Source organism: Bolinopsis microptera, chromosome 7 (genome assembly GCF_026151205.1).
Source record: "Bolinopsis microptera isolate Bmic1 chromosome 7, MBARI_Bmic_1.0, whole genome shotgun sequence".
Taxonomy (NCBI): Eukaryota; Metazoa; Ctenophora; class Tentaculata; order Lobata; family Bolinopsidae; genus Bolinopsis; species Bolinopsis microptera.
Window position 1 is genome coordinate 16,777,224 of NC_087078.1, and position 27,939 is coordinate 16,805,162.

General features: G+C 38.8%; 3 protein-coding genes across 4 annotated transcripts; 2 read left to right on the forward strand and 1 right to left on the reverse strand.

Annotated features, from left to right (window-relative positions):
- The first annotated feature begins 2,197 nt into the window (after positions 1-2,197).
- On the forward strand, positions 2,198-11,936 carry LOC134818033 (protein unc-93 homolog A-like). Its single transcript, XM_063827444.1, has 8 exons — positions 2,198-2,294; positions 8,288-8,458; positions 8,578-8,775; positions 8,908-8,997; positions 10,675-10,774; positions 11,010-11,080; positions 11,249-11,404; positions 11,596-11,936. The coding sequence occupies exons 1-8, from the start codon at positions 2,198-2,200 to the stop codon at positions 11,673-11,675; spliced, it is 963 nt and encodes a 320-aa protein (XP_063683514.1). The 3' UTR covers positions 11,676-11,936.
- A 2,235-nt stretch (positions 11,937-14,171) lies between these two features.
- Positions 14,172-18,023, forward strand: LOC134818210 (uncharacterized). 2 transcript variants are annotated; one of them, XM_063827656.1, is made up of 10 exons: positions 14,172-14,439; positions 14,649-14,771; positions 15,151-15,262; positions 15,449-15,656; positions 15,814-15,917; positions 16,044-16,202; positions 16,399-16,520; positions 16,758-16,976; positions 17,122-17,283; positions 17,532-18,023. In XM_063827656.1, exons 1-10 carry the CDS (start codon positions 14,329-14,331, stop codon positions 17,745-17,747), a joined length of 1,536 nt encoding a protein of 511 aa, XP_063683726.1. In that variant the 5' UTR covers positions 14,172-14,328; the 3' UTR covers positions 17,748-18,023. The 2 variants fall into 2 exon arrangements, with proteins under 2 accessions (XP_063683726.1, XP_063683725.1); XM_063827655.1 differs by lacking the exon at positions 14,172-14,439 and having other exon boundaries at positions 14,472-14,771; positions 17,532-17,844.
- Positions 18,024-22,236: 4,213 nt separating this feature from the next.
- LOC134818442 (uncharacterized protein DDB_G0286299-like) lies at positions 22,237-27,919 on the reverse strand. The gene is made up of 4 exons (XM_063828005.1): positions 25,155-27,919; positions 24,922-25,009; positions 24,532-24,727; positions 22,237-24,404 (listed from the first exon to the last, which is right to left on the reverse strand). Exon 4 carries the CDS (start codon positions 24,240-24,242, stop codon positions 22,326-22,328), a length of 1,917 nt encoding a protein of 638 aa, XP_063684075.1. The 5' UTR covers positions 24,243-24,404; positions 24,532-24,727; positions 24,922-25,009; positions 25,155-27,919; the 3' UTR covers positions 22,237-22,325.
- Positions 27,920-27,939: the final 20 nt, after the last annotated feature.

Here is a 27,939-nt window from a genome sequence, read left to right on the forward strand (position 1 = left end):
CGGCGTGAGTGGTATTGTTTATTGCATTTCTGCGGCCTTTATTGGTATGTTACGAGAAAAGTGGCCCGTACTAACTATAGTAGGTCTAGTATCTGGTCTGTTCGGGTGCGGAGTTGTCCTCCTTTTTATAGGACCCATCATCTGTCCTCCTGGAGGCAACAAACTCGTCCTCTCCATCCTTGCTGCCAACTTGCTACAACTCTGCAGCTGCGCTATTCAGCTCAACTCTCTAACACTAGCAGCTGGTAAACTCACTAAAGTTCTGGATAGTGAACAAGCCATGTCAGTATCTTTAAATGCTGTTAACGTTGCTTACAATCTAGGCTCAATGGTTGGACCTGTTATTGGTGGATCACTTTTAACCAGGTTTCATTTTAAAGAAGTTTTTGCGATGGGGACTCCTTTCTGCATTTTATCAGCACTGGTTGTTGGAGTCTACCATTTGTAGAACAGAAATTTTAAATTTAATTCAAAACTTTTTTGTTTTCCTTCGCCTTACTAATATATGTAACACTAAACTCACTCCAAGCAGATTAACAGGTTATGGACTTAATTGAATCATAACCAACTAAATTGCGAAAATTGAAAAAAAAAACCATCTAACAATCTTTTGAAATTAATTACTAACTTTACTAGTCCCTCTGCTTTTGAGTTATTGAATTAAATGCCTGTAATATCGGGAGTAATGGCAAATAGTTGATACTACTAAAACACGGTCACGATAAAGACCGTATGGTAGAGCATGAACTAAAATTTAACATGAGCTCCTACTAATAAATACAGTGAGGTACTGGTTAGCACAGGCTAACAGGCTGACAGGCTGACAGGCTGACAGGCTGACAGACTGCTTTCTTAGAACTTTTATAGTCCGAAATTCTTGACAAACGTTGCAAAAGGAATATGCAACGTGGAGCAATGAAATTATCATCGTTAATTAGCTCAAAGACGTTATAGCTTAATTCAGCTCTAAAGTCCTTTAGCTAAATAAGTCTTTAGGCTATACAGACCAGAATCCTTCAAGTCTGATTTCGACTCCCTTGACTGACTTTCAGTTCTAGAATTTGTGTCCTGTGACCGACTATTAATATGTCAAGTGGCTCAGACCAACCCACGTAACCGCATTTTAGCACATTTAGGAGAAACTTGATACTGATGAGCCAAGTCTTCTTCAATTTACCATGTGACTCATTTAATCTTTTATATGTTGCTGTTAACTTAACCTTTAGTAGTATTGAGTAGATGGTAGTTAACTTTATGTCAAGTTTGATTCCGCTAAATCACCACCAATAAGTTCCATTTCCTTCTCTGGTGCTTTCGGCTATAGCTAAAAACAATGGAAGGCATTTTTAACTACCATCACGAGTGCAAGGATCCTCATTTTGATAACGTACGACAGAAAATCTACAGGAATCTGGGGGTTCTGTGCTTTACATTCCTGGGAGTATTCACTGCATTTCAGGTAGTCTGAATAGTGGTTAGAGACAATTTGGCTGACAATCAGTAACCAGCAAAACGTTTGATTTTCATCATCTCTTGAAACTTGTTATATTTTACTGTACCTTATATCTCCTCCTATCAGGGAGTGAGTGGTCTACAAAGTACAGGGATAACTGAGGACACTAAGTTCTCTGTAGTCTCTAACAGCATTCCTCCCCTGGTGATATACATCGCTCTTGTTCCTTCCTCTGCATTTCTCACTCACATTGGTTCTGACCGTATTACTTTGTTTGCTATTTACTCTTGCAATCAGTAATTTACAGGAAAACATTTTTAAACCTTATAATTTTTTATGATCGTAACTGCATTTCTAGAGTTTTATCGAGTTTAGGCAAAGCCTTGACACTTGAATAACAAACATCAGGATCTAAAAGAAGGGTATTAAAAGGATTTGTAGAACTGTTTCCTACTGGTCCCAACAGTTCCCTTTTTCAGTTATTGATCGCCTGGGAACCAGATGGACCTTTATATTCTGCCAAATTCCTTACATCCTGTATATCTGTACCTTCTACTACCCACACTTGGCACTCACTGTACCTTTTGGTATACTGCTAGGTACGTGAGAACAACTATCATTATATTACTTTTCGATAAGTGTTCGCTAGAAAATATCTATCTGAATTCTACTACCATCGCGAAAAGAATTACCTCATAATTAATTAATTGATTAATTAATTAATTACCTGCTCATTATTCTCTGATGTCTGCTCCCCCGACCCCCATCCACCTTTACCAGGAATCACTGGAGCACCACTCTGGACAGCAAGTTATCAGTACCTCTGTTACTTGGCAGAGAGGTACGCTCTACTCTTCAAAAGTAACCTCTCCCACTCTTACTCTGTCTTCTTTGGGCTTTACTTCATGGTGTTTTTGTCTACGGGAGCTTGGGGCAACCTTATATATTTCGTCGGTGAGTTTGATTTTGCCTACATAGTGGAAAAATCTTTTGATTTTATTCATTACGGAATTAAAAATCTGACAAAAAAATGCGCATATATTTTTGAATTATAAATAGTTTAAAAACGAAGCAGCCATTAAAGCAACCACTCTATCTCAGTATATACTCTGCAACCACTCTATCTCAGTATATACTCTGTAACCACTCTATCTCAGTATATACTCTGCAACCACTCTATCTCAGTATATACTCTGCAACCACTCTATCTCAGTATATACTCTGCAACCACTCTATCTCAGTATATACTCTGCAACCACTCTATCTCAGTATATACTCTGCAACCACTCTATCTCAGTATATACTCTGCAACCACTCTATCTCAGTATATACTCTGCAACCACTCTATCTCAGTATATACTCTGCAACCACTCTATCTCAGTATATACTCTGCAACCACTCTATCTCAGTATATACTCTGCAACCACTCTATCTCAGTATATACTCTGCAACCACTCTATCTCAGTATATACTCTGCAACCACTCTATCTCAGTATATACTCTGCAACCACTCTATCTCAGTATATACTCTGCAACCACTCTATCTCAGTATATACCTACTCTGCAACCACTTTATCTCAGTATATACTCTGCAACCACTCTATCTGAGTATATACTCTGCAACCACTTTATCTCAGTATATACTCTGCAACCACTTTATCTCAGTATATACTCTGTAACCACTCTATCTCAGTATATACTCTGTAACCACTTTATCTCAGTATATACTCTGCAACCACTTTATCTCAGTATATACTCTGTAACCACTCTATCTCAGTATATACTCTGCAACCACTCTATCTCAGTATATACTCTGCAACCACTCTATCTCAGTATATACTCTGCAACCACTCTATCTCAGTATATACTCTGCAACCACTCTATCTCAGTATATACTCTGCAACCACTCTATCTCAGTATATACTCTGCAACCACTCTATCTCAGTATATACTCTGCAACCACTCTATCTCAGTAAATACTCTGCAACCACTCTATCTCGTATATACTCTGCAACACTCTATCTCAGTCTATACTCTGCAACCACTCTATCTCAGTATATACTCTGCAACCCACTCTATCTCAGTATACTCTGCTAACCACTCTATCTCAGTATATACTCTGCAACCACTCTATCTCAGTATATACTCTGCAACCACTCTATCTCAGTATATACTCTGCAACCACTATCTCAGTATACCTGCAACCCACTCTATCTCAGTATATACTCTGTCAACCCACTCTATCTCAGTATATCTCTGCAACCACTCTATCTCAGTATATACTCTGCAACCACTCTATCTCAGTATATACTCTGCAACCACTCTATCTCAGTATATACTCTGCAATATCTCAGTATATACTCTGCAACCACTCTATCTCAGTATATACTCTGCAACCACTCTATCTCAGTATATACTCTGCAACCACTCTATCTCAGTATATACTCTGCAACCACTCTATCTCAGTATATACTCTGCAACCACTCTATCTCAGTATATACTCTGCAACCACTCTATCTCAGTATATACTCTGCAACCACTCTATCTCAGTATATACTCTGCAACCACTCTATCTCAGTATATACTCTGCAACCACTCTATCTCAGTATATACTCTGCAACCACTCTATCTCAGTATATACTCTGCAACCACTCTATCTCAGTATATACTCTGCAACCACTCTATCTCAGTATATACTCTGCAACCACTCTATCTCAGTATATACTCTGCAACCACTCTATCTCAGTATATACTCTGCAACCACTCTATCTCAGTATATACTCTGCAACCACTCTATCTCAGTATATACTCTGCAACCACTCTATCTCAGTATATACTCTGCAACCACTCTATCTCAGTATATACTCTGCAACCACTCTATCTCAGTATATACTCTGCAACCACTCTATCTCAGTATATACTCTGCAACCACTCTATCTCAGTATATACTCTGCAACCACTCTATCTCAGTATATACTCTGCAACCACTCTATCTCAGTATATACTCTGCAACCACTCTATCTCAGTATATACTCTGCAACCACTCTATCTCAGTATATACTCTGCAACCACTCTATCTCAGTATATACTCTGCAACCACTCTATCTCAGTATATACTCTGCAACCACTCTATCTCAGTATATACTCTGCAACCACTCTATCTCAGTATATACTCTGCAACCACTCTATCTCAGTATATACTCTGCAACCACTCTATCTCAGTATATACTCTGCAACCACTCTATCTCAGTATATACTCTGCAACCACTCTATCTCAGTATATACTCTGCAACCACTCTATCTCAGTATATACTCTGCAACCACTCTATCTCAGTATATACTCTGCAACCACTCTATCTCAGTATATACTCTGCAACCACTCTATCTCAGTATATACTCTGCAACCACTCTATCTCAGTATATACTCTGCAACCACTCTATCTCAGTATATACCCTGCAACCACTCTATCTCAGTATATACTCTGCAACCACTCTATCTCAGTATATACTCTGCAACCACTCTATCTCAGTATATACTCTGCAACCACTCTATCTCAGTATATACTCTGCAACCACTCTATCTCAGTATATACTCTGCAACCACTCTATCTCAGTATATACTCTGCAACCACTCTATCTCAGTATATACTCTGCAACCACTCTATCTCAGTATATACTCTGCAACCACTCTATCTCAGTATATACTCTGCAACCACTCTATCTCAGTATATACTCTGCAACCACTCTATCTCAGTATATACTCTGCAACCACTCTATCTCAGTATATACTCTGCAACCACTCTATCTCAGTATATACTCTGCAACCACTCTATCTCAGTATATACTCTGCAACCACTCTATCTCAGTATATACTCTGCAACCACTCTATCTCAGTATATACTCTGCAACCACTCTATCTCAGTATATACTCTGCAACCACTCTATCTCAGTATATACTCTGCAACCACTCTATCTCAGTATATACTCTGCAACCACTCTATCTCAGTATATACTCTGCAACCACTCTATCTCAGTATATACTCTGCAACCACTCTATCTCAGTATATACTCTGCAACCACTCTATCTCAGTATATACTCTGCAACCACTCTATCTCAGTATATACTCTGCAACCACTCTATCTCAGTATATACTCTGCAACCACTCTATCTCAGTATATACTCTGCAACCACTCTATCTCAGTATATACTCTGCAACCACTCTATCTCAGTATATACTCTGCAACCACTCTATCTCAGTATATACTCTGCAACCACTCTATCTCAGTATATACTCTGCAACCACTCTATCTCAGTATATACTCTGCAACCACTCTATCTCAGTATATACTCTGCAACCACTCTATCTCAGTATATACTCTGCAACCACTCTATCTCAGTATATACTCTGCAACCACTCTATCTCAGTATATACTCTGCAACCACTCTATCTCAGTATATACTCTGCAACCACTCTATCTCAGTATATACTCTGCAACCACTCTATCTCAGTATATACTCTGCAACCACTCTATCTCAGTATATACTCTGCAACCACTCTATCTCAGTATATACTCTGCAACCACTCTATCTCAGTATATACTCTGCAACCACTCTATCTCAGTATATACTCTGCAACCACTCTATCTCAGTATATACTCTGCAACCACTCTATCTCAGTATATACTCTGCAACCACTCTATCTCAGTATATACTCTGCAACCACTCTATCTCAGTATATACTCTGCAACCACTCTATCTCAGTATATACTCTGCAACCACTCTATCTCAGTATATACTCTGCAACCACTCTATCTCAGTATATACTCTGCAACCACTCTATCTCAGTATATACTCTGCAACCACTCTATCTCAGTATATACTCTGCAACCACTCTATCTCAGTATATACTCTGCAACCACTCTATCTCAGTATATACTCTGCAACCACTCTATCTCAGTATATACTCTGCAACCACTCTATCTCAGTATATACTCTGCAACCACTCTATCTCAGTATATACTCTGCAACCACTCTATCTCAGTATATACTCTGCAACCACTCTATCTCAGTATATACTCTGCAACCACTCTATCTCAGTATATACTCTGCAACCACTCTATCTCAGTATATACTCTGCAACCACTCTATCTCAGTATATACTCTGCAACCACTCTATCTCAGTATATACTCTGCAACCACTCTATCTCAGTATATACTCTGCAACCACTCTATCTCAGTATATACTCTGCAACCACTCTATCTCAGTATATACTCTGCAACCACTCTATCTCAGTATATACTCTGCAACCACTCTATCTCAGTATATACTCTGCAACCACTCTATCTCAGTATATACTCTGCAACCACTCTATCTCAGTATATACTCTGCAACCACTCTATCTCAGTATATACTCTGCAACCACTCTATCTCAGTATATACTCTGCAACCACTCTATCTCAGTATATACTCTGCAACCACTCTATCTCAGTATATACTCTGCAACCACTCTATCTCAGTATATACTCTGCAACCACTCTATCTCAGTATATACTCTGCAACCACTCTATCTCAGTATATACTCTGCAACCACTCTATCTCAGTATATACTCTGCAACCACTCTATCTCAGTATATACTCTGCAACCACTCTATCTCAGTATATACTCTGCAACCACTCTATCTCAGTATATACTCTGCAACCACTCTATCTCAGTATATACTCTGCAACCACTCTATCTCAGTATATACTCTGCAACCACTCTATCTCAGTATATACTCTGCAACCACTCTATCTCAGTATATACTCTGCAACCACTCTATCTCAGTATATACTCTGCAACCACTCTATCTCAGTATATACTCTGCAACCACTCTATCTCAGTATATACTCTGCAACCACTCTATCTCAGTATATACTCTGCAACCACTCTATCTCAGTATATACTCTGCAACCACTCTATCTCAGTATATACTCTGCAACCACTCTATCTCAGTATATACTCTGCAACCACTCTATCTCAGTATATACTCTGCAACCACTCTATCTCAGTATATACTCTGCAACCACTCTATCTCAGTATATACTCTGCAACCACTCTATCTCAGTATATACCCTGCAACCACTCTATCTCAGTATATACTCTGCAACCACTCTATCTCAGTATATACTCTGCAACCACTCTATCTCAGTATATACTCTGCAACCACTCTATCTCAGTATATACTCTGCAACCACTCTATCTCAGTATATACTCTGCAACCACTCTATCTCAGTATATACTCTGCAACCACTCTATCTCAGTATATACCCTGCAACCACTCTATCTCAGTATATACTCTGCAACCACTCTATCTCAGTATATACTCTGCAACCACTCTATCTCAGTATATACCCTGCAACCACTCTATCTCAGTATATACTCTGCAACCACTCTATCTCAGTATATACTCTGCAACCACTTTATCTCAGTATATACTCTGCAACCACTCTATCTCAGTATATACTCTGCAACCACTCTATCTCAGTATATACCCTGCAACCACTCTATCTCAGTATATACTCTGCAACCACTCTATCTCAGTATATACCCTGCAACCACTCTATCTCAGTATATACCCTGCAACCACTCTATCTCAGTATATACTCTGCAGCCACTCTATCTCAGTATATACCCTGCAACCACTCTATCTCAGTATATACTCTGCAACCACTCTATCTCAGTATATACCCTGCAACCACTCTATCTCAGTATATACCCTGCAACCACTCTATCTCAGTATATACCCTGCAACCACTCTATCTCAGTATATACTCTGCAACCACCCTATCTCAGTATATACGATTTTCTCAAAATCAACTTCAACCGACGAAGAAGATCTGAATGGAGCTCAGGACACCTGTGGTCTGAACTACGACTACGCTGTGATAAGTAGTGACAATGATTACCTTGGTGGCACCGGCCTCCGCATCAAGTTCAACCTCATATCTTCCTACCTCTCAATTGGTAACCTTCCTTGTGTTCTGCCAAAGTGACTGTTTTATCTTAATTTCTGGCATCACAATAAAAGTGATCATTAGATCAAAAATAAAGTGCGATGTCCACTCCACTTCTTCCTCCCTTAGCGATAGTCTCAGTTATACTACTAGCAATGTACATGGAGGGTAGGGACGATGACGAAGACGATGACGAAGACGATGGCACCTCTGTTATAACTTCACTTCTGAAGACGACAAGCAAGTTAGACCGGAACCAGGGACTCCTTATTCCTTTAACTGTTTGGAGTGGGGTCGAACAGGCTTTTCTTATCTCAGTATTCAGTGGTTAGTGTGGGGAACAGCATACGATTTAGCGACCAACTATTTGATTGTGTTATCGATTAACAATGGTATCTTCATTGGGTCATATTGAAAATGTCAAATAAAGATTCCATTTTCAGTAAATGTTTGTTTCAGAATCATTTGTTGTATGTCACTTTGGATTGAAAACTCACGGGCTGATGATGATAACTTACGGCCTTTCCGGTTCCCTCTCTTCTATTTCTTGTGAGTATTGTGGCTAAAACAAGTGACCGCTGACTGTTTTAAAATTGTATTAGATATTTCACCTGAAGGTGGGTACATCTATATATATTATAGTGGTAAACCTTAGTAGCACTTATATGGTGACTATTATTTGTTTGTTTTGTTTATAGAACCCGTCCCCAATCTCGTATCGGAAAATGACTAAACTCAGGTCTGAGTGTGAATACGGGTGGTACCTGCAAGAGTGTTCATTAAGCATTTAGAGTTCTGTAAAACTGCAGTTACAATTGTGCTAGAGTATTTTTAGTATATGCGATTGGTATCAGATATATATCCCTACATGCTTCCAAAATTTGTGAAGCCGGGGTACATACATATCACATTACACCGGAGCCTACACAGTGCAATCTCCTCCGGTCGATCTGCGCCGCGTATGTTTATATAAGCGCGCGGCGCAGACTGGAGGAAACCACACTCTGCAAGTTCGATCCAGTGCAATGCTACATGTACGTACTACGGCTTCATCTCCAACTTTCTGCACAATGTACTGGAATGTTTTGAAGGAAAAGAAAGAACAAAAAAAGTGATATATATAAATAAAATCAGCGATTTAATGTTAGCCTTAGGAGGGTAAGTGTAACTTTAATTCCCTGGTTTCTAAAATCAGCTTTAAAAAAAATAATAAAGTATGTAACGTCGATACCAAACCGATTATCGAGCGATAATAACTGAGTAGTTGATTCCTGGGTTGCGGAGTCATTCAGATGTTCCAGTTTTCGAATGTGGTTCTTGTTCAATTTTTGACCAGAAGTGTCTAATGAAGTAAGTCAGACAAGCAAACTTTTCCTTAGATGCAGATATAAGTCGTCTCAATCCCAGAAATTATGAATGATGACCCAGTGTAAAAGTGCAGAAATCGGCCGAAAATAACAAAGACTAAAAACAGTTAAAAAGTGACAGGATTCAAACACAAGGAAAATTAATAACTTAGAGCGTAATAAGGAATATCTCCAAACGGAGTTTTTTGAGAGGGTGAGAGATTCTTTAATAAGAGCTAATGATTAAATGAGACCCACTAAAGGTACTAAATTAACCGGATTGCTAGCAAGGAATCGAGAGTGGGAATAAAAATAAAAGCGGAATAAATTTTAAGATAATGAAACAGAAACTGAAAGCTAAAATATATACCGTTCTAGAATGCCTCCGCAAACTATTGCTCCTTTGTAATATGCACGTGTTAGTAAGTGTAGTAAAAATATAAAAATAATAAAGCTGTAAAAATGAACGGAGCGGTGAAAATCTGAGAGGGTGAGAGGTTCTTTAATAAGAGCTAATGATTAAATGAGACCCACTAAAGGTACTAAATTAACCGGACTGCTAGCAAGGAATCGAGAGTGGGAATAAAAATAAAAGCGGAATAAATTTTAAGATAATGAAACAGAAACTGAAAGCTAAAATATATACCGTTCTAGAATGCCTCCGCAAACTATTGCTCCTTTGTAATATGCACGTGTTAGTAAGTGTAGTACTCTGAGAGGGTGAGAGGTTCTTTAATAAGAGCTAATGATTAAATGAGACCCACTAAAGGTACTAAATTAACCGGACTGCTAGCAAGGAATCGAGAGTGGGAATCTGGTGACTATTATAATTACCACAACAAGTTTACTACCTATATAGTAAACACCTTATATCCCACAGTTGGTTTACTGAGGAGATATGTACCAATGAGGATCCTCCTATTTGCTGCTGCTCTTCTCAACTGTGCTGTTCTTGCTCTGTCTCTGTTGGACTGTAAGGGGTAAGTTCACAAGGTAGATACTATCTGAGTAACACTTATCTACTCGTTACTTGGTTTGTTGTGTTAGTTTCCCAGAAAGTTCTTAAATTACATGCAGGATGATTCTAATAACAGTTGAAACAAATGAAATTGGACAACTTTGATCGAGAGTTAGATCTGATATCACTTATGGTTTTACTGTAATGTTTTACGACGATGTAATTTCGTTATATACGTAATAATAATATAATCACAGATCAATGGTAATTCACTTGTGTATAGCAGCCTGGGGAATAGCCGAGGGGATATGGCAGCCTCAAATTGGAGGTAATTCAAGATTTGATAAATTGAATACTTAGATAGAGGTTCAAAATGAATCTTGACAACGTTGGCATACACACTGCAATATACATGAGAAAATTTATTGAACACTTCTTCTATGCTGACCCCACTTTCCCAGTGAACAATTTTTCACAGCTGACCCCACTTCCTCAGTGGTGTACGCCGAGACGTTCCCCGAGGACCAGGTCTCAGCATTTTCCCAGTACAGACTCTGGGAAAGCTTAGGATACATCCTCATCTTCTCTCTGAAGCTAGCTCGAGTTGACGTTGTTGTTATCATCTATATTGTCGTTACAACACTTGCTGCTGGTAATTTATTCCAATATCCAAACACATTGATCCAGATCTTGAGACTATATTTTATTATGAATTGTCAATCTCGTTGAACTACCACTTTGCCCGCACTAATATAATGCTTTTATTGGTTGTTTTATTAAAATATGTACTACAGTCTACAGACGTCAGACAATGATCATTTATAAATTATCGGCTCTATTCAGGTTTGTTTGGCTATAGCACCCTCTTGTGGTGTTGCAGACGGGAGAAACATCTCAACTTCTGTTCATCCATTACGCGGTGAAAGTTAAACTAAGGATGAAGAACTAAAAACAAAACGAACTAAAAACGATCGTTTATCAAGAATATGACACTACCTTGATTGTGAAAACGGTATTTTATTTTTAGATGACATAGAATTAAAATAGCAAAGATTTCGACTCGTAACATGAAATACGAATCATAATTCAATAATATTATAAAAATATATAAATATGTCATTGTTAGTTATGTAAATATACTATGTAGATACTGAAATAGATCATTTGCTTAATTTACCGTATTTTACATTATTTTGTTTCATCCTCTTGTATGTTTAAAAATAGATTGTATTTATTTCAAAACAAAAAGTACGCAGAAAAAATCTCAGCATCTGATATTTCTTCGTTAAACCGTGCCTTTATATTATTATTGAATTAATCATATCTGTTACACATAGAATACTGATGCAATACTGCTGCAGTCTTGCTCATAATTGATTAGTTTGCATTTCAGCGAGCCTGCTTTTGTTTGTGTTCATATTTATATCATAATGATTATTATAATAACTATTGTCAAGATTTTGAGAGGCTAGGTGAAGGATATCGAACTTTTTAGTCGTTTCCTCGGTCATCGCCTGTGTTGCTTTTGGCTTTCGTATTCACTGCGTTGCAGTTTTTCTTTTTTGCGTGTTGATGCTAGGTACGGCCTCTATTAATAGCTGACGGACTATACAATATCAAAAGCTAAACCCAGTCTTATGCTAAAATGAATTTAGCTATGGTCTCATTTTGGCGAAGGCGAGAGTTTTTTTCTTTAAATCAGTCAAGAAGGTCCAGAGAGTAATGTAAGACTTATGTATGGAACTAGAAGCTACTGTACCAACCGTAATATAATAAAGATTATTGGGACGAGGAAGACAAGATTTTATCTGTAACTATTGCAACAACACATTAAGAACCACGCTTTCCATTGGTATTAACGAATGTGAGTGTAATAGTAAACGGATCCTTGACCAAATGCGATATTGAGTAGCAGTGACAGTTTATTTACCAATAATGCAACCTAGATCTTGTTCAGTTGTTAACTGTTTCGTTAAGTGATCGTTACCTGGATTTCTTCCCTTTGCATGAATGTAATAAATTTTGCGATAAAGGTATAACTTCACTGTTTCAGTTTGCGTTAAGAGCCCTTGGCGATATATCGCTTGGTGATACGATCTTAAAGCATTTAACGCATTTCCATAAGCAGTTCACACAAAATTAATAACGAATTGTAACTATCAAATTTTGTCTGTATATTAGATTTTCCACTGTATTAGAATTCTGAACGCAGTAACGCGCAATAATTCCAATTCAAATTATGATATCTTCTAATCTCACATTAAGATCGTGAACGTGAGCCCACTAGAATTTGATTCAAATCAATACACTTTTATTCGGGCTTGCTAGACAGAGACGTCATACGCACATTGTTCATCAAATCACAGTTTTTAGAGTCTGCACCTTCTGCTGCTGGTGACCGTCGCCCACCCAGCTGGTCCAATCACCGTCTGACAAAGCCAGTCTAGCTTTGAATCCTATAAAAGTATTAACGTGTCCTCGAGAAGCGCCCCTTTTGTTTTGTCCGGAACTAGCAAGGTTGTTAGAGTTGTAACTCTACAAACGAGACTGCCGCTCGGCCGTGACGAACCTATCCCGTTAATTGATCCAGGGAAATAGAGGGCACCGGCCAATTAGTTTAGCAGGTTTTATCTTTTGTTAGGAAAATTGCATCAATTTATCATCTTGCTTCCTTGGAAGCGTTGTGGAAATAGCTAAAGGATCGTGAGGTGATCGCTTTTTTGTTATTTTCCAAAATTGTTAATTTCCAAAATTGTTAGATTTAATTTTGGTGGTGTGTACTTCATTGCCTGTAATTTGCCGGGAAGCATTCAACCCGCGACCCTATAATTATATTATGTGGGGTGATTCGGAATCAGCGTAAAAAAATACATCAATCAAAGTTGGTTGACTGCCAAAAAATGTCGAAGTTTCAGTGCAGAGTGATTTAGCACGCTCTAGTTAAGTAGTTAGTTTGCCTCATGGACTTTTATACAGATTACAGGTACACCGCAATCTGATGAGCATTTATTTTTAACATAAATGTTTTTAATAATAACTTATGTTTTATTCATATTATGTTTGACTTTAAGTCACCTTTTGCTTTCGTTTGTGTAACCAAATTTTCTTTCGACCTACCGTAGCCTGTTTGGTATGGGACTGGTTGTGGATAGATGCCGAGTCGCCTGTTAGTGTTAAGCTGTTACCACACTTAATTGTGGTTAAAGTTGAATGAACGTAAAATTTTGTTATTCAAGTAGTAATTTGTGGAATTGAGAAGCAGTAGAGAAGTTATCTGGTTAATATTTTGATAAGAGTGGCAGGTAACAAATTTAGATTCTAATCGAGGACCCCGTCTGGGAAGTGACATGGTTTTATAATTTATTAGTTTGCCCCGTCACTCCACAGCCTTGCTTTTGCTAGCTTTTATCACAATCAACATTTAGCACCTAATAATTAAATAGTTTGCTGTTGAAGAGGCAGGGACTTTTATGAAAGAAAAGTAAGAAGAAGGAACAGCAAAACTAAAATACGCAATAACATTGTTCTGAGCGTTTGATAGAATTAGAAGCTAAAGATTTGGACTTATCAATCATCATGATCATTCCACGAATCTCTAACCGGAACTGGAGCCTACTAGTGATCGGGCTCTGTTCGCTGGGTGGTCATGCAGTAAACCTGATACCTTTCTCGTACGGCATATTGCAGGTAGCTTTTAAACCTTATTTCAATATTTTTTTCAATATTTTTTTCACTCTAATCAATACTCAGACTGACTACTGAGGGATCCTGAAGTTATGATGCGATTGTTTTCTAAACTGAAAGGTTCCATCTGTGATTACATCACGATGCATAAAATCTCCAGGTTTACATTTATTCCTACTTATACGAAGCAGATAACGAGATATTATCTCCAGGTTTACATTTATTCCTACTTATATGAAGCAAATAACGAGATAACGAAAGCTCAAATGCACATGCACGCTCCCTTGGTTCTCGGTATGGCGACTGGAACTGCGTGGTCCTTTGGCTTGTTTGTTGTAAGTAACACAAGAGTTTCACAGTCATGCTACAAACTCTGATTAGTTTATGTAAATTAATTATGGTGGCTGTACCGAGTACATACCTGGTAAAACTGCTGTCCTTAACCTGAGTACTTCAGTTGGCAACGAATAACAGCTCAAGCTAACCTGTTACCAGCAGTTAGTGGTTCAAAACATGTATAATAGCTTTGGTGTAAAAGAGACCCGGTTCCACCAAGTTATTTGTGCGGGAGGCCAACAATAGTTAAATCTCTGGGGCTTGACTGTCGTGCAGCTATTTGTTCTTGCTATTGGTAACTAAACCACCCTCAAAGACTAGCGTCATCAAGAAATTTGTATTGCTAGCCAAATCTATTGCTTACCAGATAACCCTCAGAGGTACGTTCACCCCGTGATATTGCACGTGATCAACGGTGTGGCTCTAAGTGGCTGGATGATTCTCCTCTACTTCTTCACTGACAACTACATCGTTATCACCGTTTCTATGAGTTCGTGCACATTTCTTTTGAAATTTTAACTTTTTTAGTTTTTCCAGTTTTTGTTTGTCTTTAATTGTGGTGGCCATTTTTGTTATTTGCTGTGACTTCTTGAGTTCTAAAATACATGTACATCAATGAAAATTTAATATGATCCACAACCTTGGAAATAATTCTCACAGTTAACATCAATCCCAGCGTTTGTTGGATTCCACCTGGGTCAGTTGCACATCTTCTTCTCCCAACGTGTGACAGAGGAGGGTAAAACTCGCTCCTCCTCAGCTAACGGATTTTACGGCTTCTGGTTTGGTGTGGCTGGAGTGTGGGGTAATCTACTTGGTTTCTTTTATTTCAACCCTAGCAATCTTCCAAGTTCTGACTTTACTGACGCGGATGGAAAAATCGGGTAGGAATATATCATGTATTGTGCGGCTTTATTATTATTGGGCGTTTTCATAGTTTATATTACCGCTTCATTTTAAATCTCCATTCAATAAGTATCATATCAACTTTTTATAACTTTGATTTGTTCCGAATTCTCCCAAATGACTTACCATCGACAGGACGCTGTTCAAACAGGAAGAGATCCTCGACAAAGTACCGACAATGTGGCTCATCCTCGCTGTCGTTTTGTTCTTCTGCTTCCTTCCAGGCTACTTCGTCATCGGTATTAATATTATTTCTAAGTTGGTTGCTTAAAAAAAGTTTCGAAAATTATCGTAACTGAGGCATGAAATCGCCATTATGTCCCATTTTCAGACCCATTTTCAGCGACAATTAACCGCATTTTTAGGAATAACAAGAAAAGGAAGACCTGCCTCGATGAGATCTGCCAGATTCCCTTCTAAAAGGAGAGATAGGTCTAAGAGCATCATTGCTAGGGTTGTAGAGAATTCTTACGGGTTGGAGGAGGAGGACGAACAGGAAGGAACCAGTTCTGCAAATAATACGGGTAATATATTGTGTAATATACACTATGCAGGTGATCTGTGTTATACAGATAATGTGGGTATCATGATTCATGGGATTCTAGAGTCAGATTTGAGTGACAAAAGATTGATAAATAGGTTATATTTTGTAAGCTTATAGTTCTTCCAGATATTTGGAAATAAATGTAAAAATTCTCGGCTGAATTTATTAATTTTCAGCTCCGATACGGATAAGATTAAAGAAAAGAAGCATTGCAACAATCAAAGAAGTGGACGAGCAAGCTAAAGAGTCAAATATCAGCGTTGTATCGGGAGTGGGCTTAGTTCTCTTTACCACAACGGTTATATTTAATCATTTACCTACAGTTCAGTTACAATCTCACTTTCAGTCTTATCTTACAGTTTTAGGGCAAAACTCTCGACTTCTGAGGGTATTGAAGTAAATAATCACGCCTTTATTCGTAGTTCTTACAGTATCATAGTTTCAAATTCCAATATGATAGCTATAAAGTCTATCTATAGTAATTGAGCCAGGAGACTATGCTGACCAGATTTTTCTAAACTGATTCAATCTCAAGGTAGGTATTGGTGTCAGCAGTTTGTGCGCGTTTGAATTGTTCAAAGAGTTCGGCACCAGCGGTGAACACAACGCTTCAGCTGACAAGTTTTATAACCTAGCTGGAATTATCATCCCTGTGGTGGGTGCCCTCGGAAGGATATTGTGGGGGATATTGGGTGACAAGGTCTCGTATAGGATACTGTTTGTAGTGGGGAATGTTCTGAGTGTCATTCTTCAGGTAGGACAGCTCCTTTTTTCTTCAAAAAGTTCGTTAAATTCGATCGCAAAAGTGCATGCAGCTGAAACTAAAAAACGGTATAAGATTAAACGGAATAAGATTAAACGGAACAAATTCCACAAGATTGAGCCTCCAACAATTCCAGGTGAGCATGGCACCAGGTAGAGTAGACAAGTACCTGTATGTAGCGATAGTGTCTGTTCTAGCCATTATGCCGGGGATGATGACTCTTTTACCTCCGGCTATCAAACACTTCATGGGCAATAAAGATATTGGGCTCAAGTTTGGGATGGTACTAACCGGTGAGGTCAGTGTGTAACTTTATATCCACCTGTTAAATGTGGGGATTTCACATCCTTTTTTTTGTTAGAATCCATGGTCATCATGCGATTATATTTATTTATTATTCATCTTGCTACATTCTTCAAAAGATTCTAAATTTAGAAACGCAGCTTATAATTTAATAAGGACGAGAAAGAAATCTCATATGTGGCATTAATTAACCAGCCAAATTAGTAAATTCATGTCATTACTACTCCTAACTTGCCTATACAGGTGTTCGGATGTATGTACTACCTACTGTTTGCGTCCGTACTACGAAAACACATCTCGGACTTGATACTGATGTTAGTTCTAAGTTTACCGAGTGCTCTAGCACTCTTCCCTACACTCTACTTTCTGGGGAGGAGCACAAAGAAGGAGGAGGAGATCACTGTGCTTTCCAACAGGGCTTCCAAATACGATTCTGTTGAAGAAACGAACCACAGCTAAAATCAAATACAATTATAACAATAGTCTGTGGTTATGTACTGTTCTTGCATGTGATTGTACAAGGTGTTTCAAAAGTCTTGCAAGGATGTTCTTTTTGGATAACTTTTAATCCATTTGTCTAAACTTCATTCTATAAAAATGTATCGGTAGTTCTAAGGACTAAGGTTTAATGGTGACTTCTCAAGTTTTTACGTTACCATGACCACCATAGCAACCGCAATCAGTTTGATTCATTTTTATATTATGTGAATTCAACAATACGGTTTTGGATCATTTAACCCCAACCTTTCACTTTTCCCATTCCCTATTTCAAATTTTATCAGAATATTTAGGTGGCAAACCAAATATTGAATACATAAAGATTATTTCATAGGCTGTAGTTTACAATTTTTTCGAATAGAGCGAGTGAAAATATTTGAAATCTAAACAAAAAACATAAAATTGAGTATGTGTAACGGTTTAATTCAATCTGGCGCTCCTACTAAATCGCTCGCCCAAATTTTAAGAAAATTCTTGTGAAAAGGCCCTTTGGGTATGAAATTAATTTCAAACGGTGTATTTTTGGACGCTGATTCCGAATCACCCCCCATGACGTAGGGTAAAAATGCTTTCCTGGAGAGTTATGGGCAAAAAACCGTTTTGGTCACGTGACAGGCTAGTAAAACATGAATTCGATTGTTTAGGGCTCGGGTTAGGGTTAGGGTTGTGGTAAGGGTTATGGATAGCTTCGGGGTTATGGTTAGGGTTAGGGTTGCGGATTAGGGTTTATGTAAAACCGTTTTGTACGGCTGCAAAACCATAAAAACCAAAGTCACGTGAAATTTTTGGGCGAGCGAATTAGTAAAAGCCTCAATCTGGCGCAATACATTTACGAAATAGAACAAAAAAAATAAAAGTGCAGAATTCACAGGTTTGACATGAGAAACAGATTGAGTCTTGTTTAATTCCAGAGTGATCAAATTCCTCAAAACTAATTTAATCATATTGCACTTGCATAAATCTGTACACCAGTTCTTTCAATTTCTGCATTGCTCTTATTTATGCTAGTTCCAAATCACAACTAACAAATATTGTCGGGAACAGTTTGTTGACCACTATAATTACACCATCCGACGATTCAATTTGAAGTGCAAAACTCAATCTCAAATCGATAAAAACTGCTTTGTGAAACATCGTTAAACTCAGATGCACTGCATCTCATTGTGCATCATTTCATGAAATTAGGTTATAAGGCTAAAAGAATAACTTATCTCGATTTGTGCGAGATGCTTTGAGTTACCTTTTATTTCATCTCCTAATTTGATTTTTATTGTTCACAGAAAACAGCGATCCCAAAGACCCTAAAGATCCGATAGAATTCATTGATTTAGTCCTCTTGTTCTTATTTCCCTTGAGGACAATGTTTATATCTTGCCCCTCAGCCGCTTCATAATCCAACATATTCACCGTAAAATTGTACCAACCACTTTCTGCCAACGTGGGATTTTTAATCTTAAACACAAAATACCCGTTGATAAATTTAGGTTGAATTGATAAGAGTTCCTGGTCTTTGTGCAGTCTGATTGAAGCGTTGTTCTTAATGTCCTGGTCTCTGAGTTCAAATCCATGTAGTCGCACTTTGCAAGCGATAGCAAAACTCTTACCTATAACGGGGTCGTATTTAGGCCAATTTGTTTTTAGAAATAGCTTATCTTTTGAGTTGAAAGTGAGATTGGGATCTGTATTCATGGTGGAACCCAAATCATAAGTTCCCAACGAACTTTCGTTTAGAGTTTGAGATCCGGGTGTCTCCTCTGAGTGTCCGTTGGAAGCGATGGTGTGGGGTGTGTCCAGGGTTATTTCATCTGCACTGTGTTGTGTCAGTACGGTGTCTTGACGCGAGGTTTCAGGTACACTCATTGTTCTGTTGTCCATTTCTCTCACATCAACATCCTCGCTGACGACACTGTAAGAGGGAAGGTCAATAATGGGAGGTTCAAGGCTCAAGGTTGGAGGTTCGGGACTTTCTGCTGGAGGTTCAGGGGTTGCTTCTTCATCGATCTCGTCCGGCTCTATAGACGGTGTACTCATGTCATCGGTTAGTTCTACCGAGTGCACTCTCGAATCGTCCGTGGGTTCCGCAGAAGTGGTCCTACTTTCTTCTGTGGTTTCTGAAGGAGGTTCAGGAGTATCACCATCAGCAAAGCCCTCCTCATTCCCTGCAACTGTCGATCTGGAGGATGAGGAAGATAAGGAACGGAGCTCGTCCTCCACCTCATTTTCAGTAACACTGATGGTGCTTCCAGTCATTTGGTCTAGAATTGACTGCATGGCATCCGATTCACAAAATCCTTCTTCTTCAGACAAACTCTCGGAGTCTGAGTCAGTTTCAAGCAGATCCGGGGTATTGATCATCGTAACATAATCTATCATGGGAGACTCTTCTGGAGTATTTACTGATACCATTTTGTCAATTGTTGGAGATTTCTCTAGATCATTTGCCAATGCCATTTTGTCGATCGTTGGAGATTCTTCGGGAGTGTTAACCAAAGTTATTTTGTCGATTGTGGGTGATTCTGCTGATACGGTAACTGCCTGTGGAACATCTATCTCAGCTTCGTCTTCGTAACCCAGTTTTTCTGCCTCAACTAGCTCTGTTACTTCAGTCAGATCAGTTTTACCATCTCCATCAGAACAAGAACTTGCAATGCTAGGCTGAGAGATATTATTTTCAAGAGATAACTTTAGATCAAGGATCGGAGTTTCAGGAGAAATGTCTACCGATGTATCACATTGATTCTCTTCATCTTTATTAGCTGACATAAGATCTGAATTTAAGTTGGGTACGCTTCTTTCTAGCTCTTTTATTTCCTCTGTTACTCTGATGATCTCATTTTCACGATTTTCCGTCTCAGCAGGCATTGATATTTCAACCAGCTTCAGTTCTGTCGTACCATCGACATCAGGACCAGGCGTTTCGTCTGAAGAGGAAGACGAACATGAGATGTTAAGCTGTGACGTATCTTTGTTGAAGTCTGGGGGTTCGGCTAAAACATCCAAACATACAAACGAGAAATGTCTCAATTTGTTATCATCGTCATTATTTGTGGGTTTTTCTTCAGATCCATCTGATGTCTTTAAGGAGAGGCTAGAATCTGAAGATGATTCCAGTTGAGCACTTGTTCCAAACTCAATTGAAGACTCTAACTGCTTTAAAACTGATTCTTCAGTTATCGATTCAGGAGACTGTTCAAGTGATACCACCTTATCTTGAGAGAAATCATATCCTTTAGATCCAAGATGAAGATCTGGAATTTCGCTTTCGTCTCCAGAACTGGAAGCAGATGACTTTCTGCTAACTATTTTGGTCTCAGTGATTGGGATCATTTGAACATCTGGGACATCAGAAAGCATGTTAAAGGTGCTGTTCGTCATGATTATCCGCTGAGATGTTTCTTTACTATCATCTACATTTAATTCTGGGTCGTCGTCCAATTTTAACGTTCTTGCCATGGCTTGTTCTATTTGGGAGTCAACAAAAGCTTTTACATCAATATCTTGAATTGGTTCAGCTGATCTGATACCGATGTCCTTATTGTTTGATTCCGCAATTATAGATGCCGCGAAGGATTCATCAACATCATGTTTCGTTAGTGAAGTTGGCGACTGTATCTCCGGAATTACATAACTGCTTGACGTTGAGGATGAACTGCTAGATTTTCTGCTGGAGTTGCTAGATAGAATTACGGACAAAGGAATATGGAGGTCATCTGGACTAGGGCTGTAGTCTTCGAACGAATCTTTGATAGTAGTGTCTTTTTCAGTCTTTTCAATTCCTACAGTGAGGTCAATGTCCGGAGTTACAGTCTCAAGATCAGCCTCAAAGGTTTTATCATTGTCCTTAACGTAATAATCAACACTGAGGGTCCTCTCATTGTATTGCACCGCTGCATGCTATCTTGTAGATCAGATTCGGAACAAATAGAAGAATCATCACTCTCCATTTCCGCGATAGTTATCGAGTGCTCTACGATATACTCAGAGTGTGATTCTGAACTGGAGTCCGACGAGGATGAAGATGTCGACTCTGCTCGATCTCTTCTCAGAACAGCTTGAGGTGGAGTTATAGGATCGTCGATGCTTGAAACAGTGTGATCTAATTCGGAACTAGGGTCGGTATTTGGAGATGCTTCTTTAACCTCATTAAAAGTTAATTCAGGAGCAAAAGATTTTGTTTGTTCCGCCATTTCAGTATCATCAATCAGAAGATCAGGAGTCCTTTCTCGCTCTGCTCTTCAAATTTAAAGTCATCGTTCAGACAAATCGTTGGAATGATTTGGCCACCAATCTGGCTGATTTCTTGGTCTGTGAAGACTTCGTTAACAGGTTCCTTCGATACTGCTTGGAAGGAAACTAGGTCCTGGTTATCTTGTTCAACTTTATCTAGATCGAAATCTTGGGCCGGGATTGTTGAGGCAGTGTCGCTAACTGTAACGGAGGTAACAACGGGCATATCTTTTTTCTCCGTGCAATTATCTTTCTCGTTGTCGTGATCTGAATCTGAGGAGTTCGAAGATGATGAGGATGCAGAGATTCTTCTCAAGACAACTTCACCTTGCTCCAATTCACTATCGAAAGAAGGAAGGTCATCTTATTAGGTACAATGTCACCAACTTCTACGAGATTAACTATACTATCTCCCTGAATATCATTACTCTCTTGAGCCGACTCCATATTGAATTCAATCTCAACACTAGATAGTGGAACTTTGACTTCTAATTCAGCTTTGTCATCCATTTGATCAAAGAAAACGTTGGGAGTATTTACCGTGGACAATGGTGCATCAGAGATGGGTTCTGTTACATCCTTCTCAGAAACATCTGCAACATCTTTTTCTGTTTCAGTTGGCTGCTCGACAATTGTTTCTTTGCTCTTAGCACTGCTTACATAACTCCCTGTACCCCTTCTTTTCAACTTAATCTTACGACCATCATCTGACGAACTAGATGAAGTGCTTGAAACAGATGATGAGCGAGTGAACTGTTCGTGTTCCGTTATACCTTCCGCTGGCATTTCTGAAGCACCTTGTGAAGGCTGGTCTTTAGTTTCGCCGAAGGTGCTGTCTGTGGGGCTAGAGTTTGACAAGGATAAATCTATATCGACATTCGGAACCTTCTTACTGTTTTTAACGACTTCAGGACTAGAATCCATTTCATCAGGAGTCAGTATAGAGTCGGAGTGGTCTTTTATATCATCATAAGTGCTACCCTTGGTGCTATCTGCAAAAGTATTTTCCCCAGGGTTTGACAAAGAGAAATCAATATCAACTTCTGGAACCTTCCTGCTACTATCAACATTTTCAGGATTAGAATCTACTTCATCAGGAGTCAGCAGAGAGTCTGTAGATGTATCAACTAAATTGTTTTCAACTTTATCTTTTGAAGCAGAGGTTTCTTCAATATCAGGATTAAGTTGGTCTTCCACTCTAAGTGATGTCACAGTTATGGATGACGGAACATCATCCTCATCTCCAGAATTCCTCTCTTGGATATCATCAAGTTGTTTGGGTTCATAACCGTCAGCTTGTTGAGGAGATGGCTGGGTAGTTTCTTCTCGGACAAAAACTCGCCCCAGTTCTGCAAGTATCTCTGCTCTTTTTCCAGGTTCTTCTTCTTCTTCTTCTTCTTCTTCTTTTTCTTCTTGTGTATCTTCCTCTAGTAACCCTGGATGACTTTCTTTTGGGGGATTATCTGTTGCTTCTGGTATGTCTTTTGTCTCTACATTTGAGAGGGGAACAGCAAGTTCATCAGAAGGCTCTAGTTCCAAGATTTGAGAGTTCGTCAGTTCCAAACTATCATTAGAGAGATCCATTCCTTGAACTGCAATGATATGACCAGCATCCACGGTTATATCTATTGTTCCCAAAGATTGATTATCATCCATACTGTGTGCATTCTTAAATCCGGGATCAGTTCCTACCTCGGTTTTATCTGTAAGTGATAACGACAGTAACTCCTCTGTTGAAGAATCATATGGTGTTTTTGACGTTTCTACACCATGATAGGAATTTTGCTCTAAAATCGGAGCAGAATGAACAGCCACCATAGTTTGAGGGGTTATGAGGATAAGAGGTTCAGGATCACTGACCAGAGACTCCGCTGAGAGTTCTTCGCAGGTTTCACAGCCAGTCACTTCTAGAGATATGGTTCCAGTTGTTTCTTCCGTGATCTCATCCTCGTTATTATCCGGCTTCTCCAGTGCGTTTCCACTGTCTTCACCAGACTGAGCTGGCTCTAAAATTAGTTCTACTGGAGAAATCTGAACATCTCCACTATCCAGGTCTAGGATACTAGAAACAGACAATATATCCAGCTCCCGCGAAATATCCGACAGGGACTCACATTCTAATATTATACTCTCTTCTTTCTCTTCTGACTCCATACGATATTCATCGTCTATCAGCTGGAATCCTTCTTGTTCCTCCATTCCAGTCAATAAGTTAGTGATAGAACTCATAGTCTCCACCACCCTATCCGAAAGAGCTTCACTTGACTGCCTCTTAAGTTCCCTTATTTGTGATTCTGGGTCTGTGGGAGGGTTTTATCTCTCCTGAGTAGTAGGACTGGGTGTGGTGGGAGGGGTGTCTGGGTGAGAAAACGTGTTCGTCTCACTTACCACCTGGGGAATATTCTGTCGTTGAAGGAGCTATTTATTCTTACTCAGTAATGTGAGCGATTCAGGTAAATTTACAGTCAATTAATGATGAATTGGATCTGAATTTTGCCTCAATAAGCTGAATATTTACCTGGTAATCACTACTACTGAGGAAGGAGTCAGTGCTACTGTCCCTCAGGTCAGTTATCAAGTTGAACTGTACCATCTCAGTCAGGTTCCTGATGGGAAAGTCCATGTGTTGAAGCGAGTTGGAGTTGTTCAGGGCTCGCTCCTCGTCCGGTGAGAGATCCAGGATAACTTTATCTGGATCAACTGCTGGGTGTATCCTGAGTGAGTGGCAGGTTATACGTTTTATTTTCTGTCCTTCTGCCAGTTTTTGGTTAATTTAAAAGTAAAAGTGAATATTGAGAATTGAAAATAAGTCATACTTATGATATTGAGTTTTGGAGAAGGCAAAATTTCTAAGTCACCCTAAGAAAGTGTATATAAACTACCAAAATATATTTTACAAAATTCGTACTCAAGAAAGAGTCCAAGTTTATCTGTCACCTTCTCCACTGCATCTTCTAAGTCAGAAAGATTGTGATTGTCCGGTTCCATTTCGTCATCTGGTCGGGAACATTTCTTATTTTCTTGTTTAAAGTTGCTAGTGTTTTGCTTGTACATTATTTTATCGACATTCCTTCGATTTATGCAGGGAAATTCACTATTACAGTTAATTTACGGTTTATAAATAAATCCGATTTAAAATACCTGTTATCGGATCTGGGCTTTGCATGTGACCTCCGTTATATTTTGGGAGGGTCTCCGTATTCATATCAGGAATATTTATCCCGGATTCCATTTGGTTGGGCTATCTACATCCTTTTTTCTGATCCTATCTGGATTAGTGAAAAAATCATTAAGTCAGGGACAATTTTCAGGTTGACAATATAAATGAGCGATAGAATGGGGCGTGTAATAAATAATAGTTTTCTTTGAGTGAGTTCTGAAATATATAATGAAATGAAATGAGGTATTTATATCCCGCTCATATGATTAACCAACAACACAAGCAAGGTGGTTAACCATGTCAGAGCGGCTGACTGTGAGTGATGTGAGCAAATGTGTAAAAGTGAACAAAAGTATAAAAAAACTTAATCGTAATATAATTAAAATATGATCTAAACGATATCAAGCTAAAGCAAAACGATTTCAAGCAACATTCGAACTGATACTGGACGGATATAGCTTAACTAAATGGAAACATGACTTAGAGAAACAAAGGGCTTTCAAAGATTGAGCCATCACATGACAAATTTTACAAAAACGAGCGCCAGAAAGACCTTCAATTCAAATAGTTTCCCATAAAATTGATGATAGGTTATTGACAGATCAAATCGCTGCGTGCGTCAATTCTAACAATGCCTTTTTGCTCTGTCAAGCACTTAACTCATTTTACCTGCCTTCGTTCTCTTTAACTTTAAGGAAAGAACAAGTTAGATAACGCTAAAACTAAGAACGCTAGTGCATCCATTAATACGAATACTTGTACGTGCAATATACAGTGCAATATTTTTATTCTATCTTATCTTATATTGATATCCGTCGACATATGGTTTTATATCGTAACGTTTTTTAGTTCTTACCGAGAGTCAACTCTGTGAAGAATTCTTAATGGATTATGCAATGCACGTTCGTTAACAAGTACTGCTTATGGCAACTATAATATAGTACGAGATCGTAACATCTAAGACTAAGAGCGTTAAGATAAATGAACAAATTAGGGCAACTTTGCAGCCTCACATCACTAAAGTTAACGGCGCTAACTTCGTAACTAATAGTTGAACATTGAGTGATGTGCGACTACGAAGTTGCCATAATGATAAATCGTTACTAACATGTAGCAAAGTGACTGTTTCTCGGGTAATGCCCGTTCAAAAGTGACTGTTGCTCGGGTAATGCCCGTTCGTGAGTATGAAATTTTAAGCGAGAGAGCTCAACTCCAGACAAATTACACATAATTTTAGGAGGCTCTGCGACTGTGTAGACTATGTCATATAATTATATGACAACAAAAGTCATACTTATACTTTCAACTTTACTTGTTAGGGTTCGGCTCTGCTCGCTGAAAAGAACAAAGAACAACTCTTGTAAACAACAACATGGACCAACAACTTGGACCAAACCCAGTTACTTGGAGCCAGTAACTTGGACCAATAACTTGGACCAAACCCAGTTACTTGGAGACAGTAACATGGACCAACAACTTGGAGCCAGTAACTTGGAGCCAGTAACTTGGACCAAACCCAGTTACTTGGACCAACTTGTCCCACCTTGTTTACTGGGGGTTTGTTCAGCAGATCAGTAACTGGAACTGGAAGTTCAACGAACATACGGACAGAAAGTTTTGTAGATTTGGTGCTTCGATCGGATACGTATTACGCAACAGGCATACATATTCCAAAGTTACATAAAAGAATTGATAGTCAGATAACAATTATAATGAGTCGTAACACAATACGATGCTCTTACAAAACTAGAATTGTTAAACTTTAATAACTGCATCACAATTCCCTGCGAGAGGCCTGACTATCCAGGGTCTGGCCGTTGGTATCAAATATCAAGGTGCTACTGCTTAACATTAACACACTGTAGTTTGACCATCATGACCAGCTCAGTCAGAAACAAAAGAGCTAGCCACCTGCCACACTCCACCCTGGAGTAGAGCGAGGCTAGCTTAGAAAACTATCTAATTTTAATGGTAGTGGTAAGCTGATCTAATGTGGTACTGTGGTAGTTGAATAGTTCAACATAGAAAACTCGCGACTGACAATTTGTTTGATGAAAATGTTAGGGTATAACCGTCATGACGTCACGACGTGAGCTTGATTTGATGTGGGGAACGGGCGGACAAGTTACGATTTAATTTTAGGGAGTATTGCAACTTCAGGTATAATTATAAAATCGATGCATGATAATTTCGGTTTCACATGAAATCAACTCGCCAGCATTGCGTTTAATTAAAGAGAACCATGAAAAGGACACAGGAGTGAAACCTGTTGGAACCGTGCTACTAAGTTACTAACATGACCAACTACCTGGGTACAATGTAACGAACAGGACAACAACTAAGGAGGTTTATTAGGGAGCCCGAACTGCGGGAGTAATCAGATAAGAGAGTAAGAGAGCGGCCCTGGTGATGTGATCTAGAGAGACACGGTCCCCCCGTACGTAATGGGTCAGTCAGTGTGGTGGAGTTATAATCCTCTAACTTTGTAATAAAGAGAGAAACACCTGCCTGGTAAATCCAACCTGTCATAGGTTGCTGTTGATAATGTTTCTCGAGATGATCTCAAAAAGAATGATCCAGTAGATTTTCGGGAATAGTGGAGGTATGTTATTTCTGACGTTATGTTGCGATTAACAATTTTAGAACAAGAATCAACGAAGAATATCAAGGAATGTGGTTTGTGGGTGGCGGTATGTTCACATGGTTCGGGTCAGGTTACAACTGAGAACATTACTCGATCAAATCTTATCGAGTTTCATAAAAGGA

Bases quoted from the DNA above. Each gene is read 5' to 3' on its own strand.
- LOC134818210 (XM_063827655.1), top strand. From the start codon at position 14,529: ATGATGCGATTGTTTTCTAAACTGAAAGGTTCCATCTGTGATTACATC. The intron at 15,263-15,448 runs GTTCGTGCACAT...CATCAATCCCAG, and splicing joins CGTTATCACCGTTTCTATGA to CGTTTGTTGGATTCCACCTG. The intron at 16,203-16,398 runs GTAATATATTGT...ATTAATTTTCAG, and splicing joins CAGTTCTGCAAATAATACGG to CTCCGATACGGATAAGATTA.
- LOC134818033 (XM_063827444.1), top strand. From the start codon at position 2,198: ATGTCTGCTCCCCCGACCCCCATCCACCTTTACCAGGAATCACTGGAG. The intron at 8,459-8,577 runs GTAACCTTCCTT...TTCCTCCCTTAG, and splicing joins ATCTTCCTACCTCTCAATTG to CGATAGTCTCAGTTATACTA. The intron at 11,405-11,595 runs GTAATTTATTCC...GGCTCTATTCAG, and splicing joins CGTTACAACACTTGCTGCTG to GTTTGTTTGGCTATAGCACC.
- LOC134818442 (XM_063828005.1), bottom strand. From the start codon at position 24,242: ATGAGTTCTATCACTAACTTATTGACTGGAATGGAGGAACAAGAAGGA.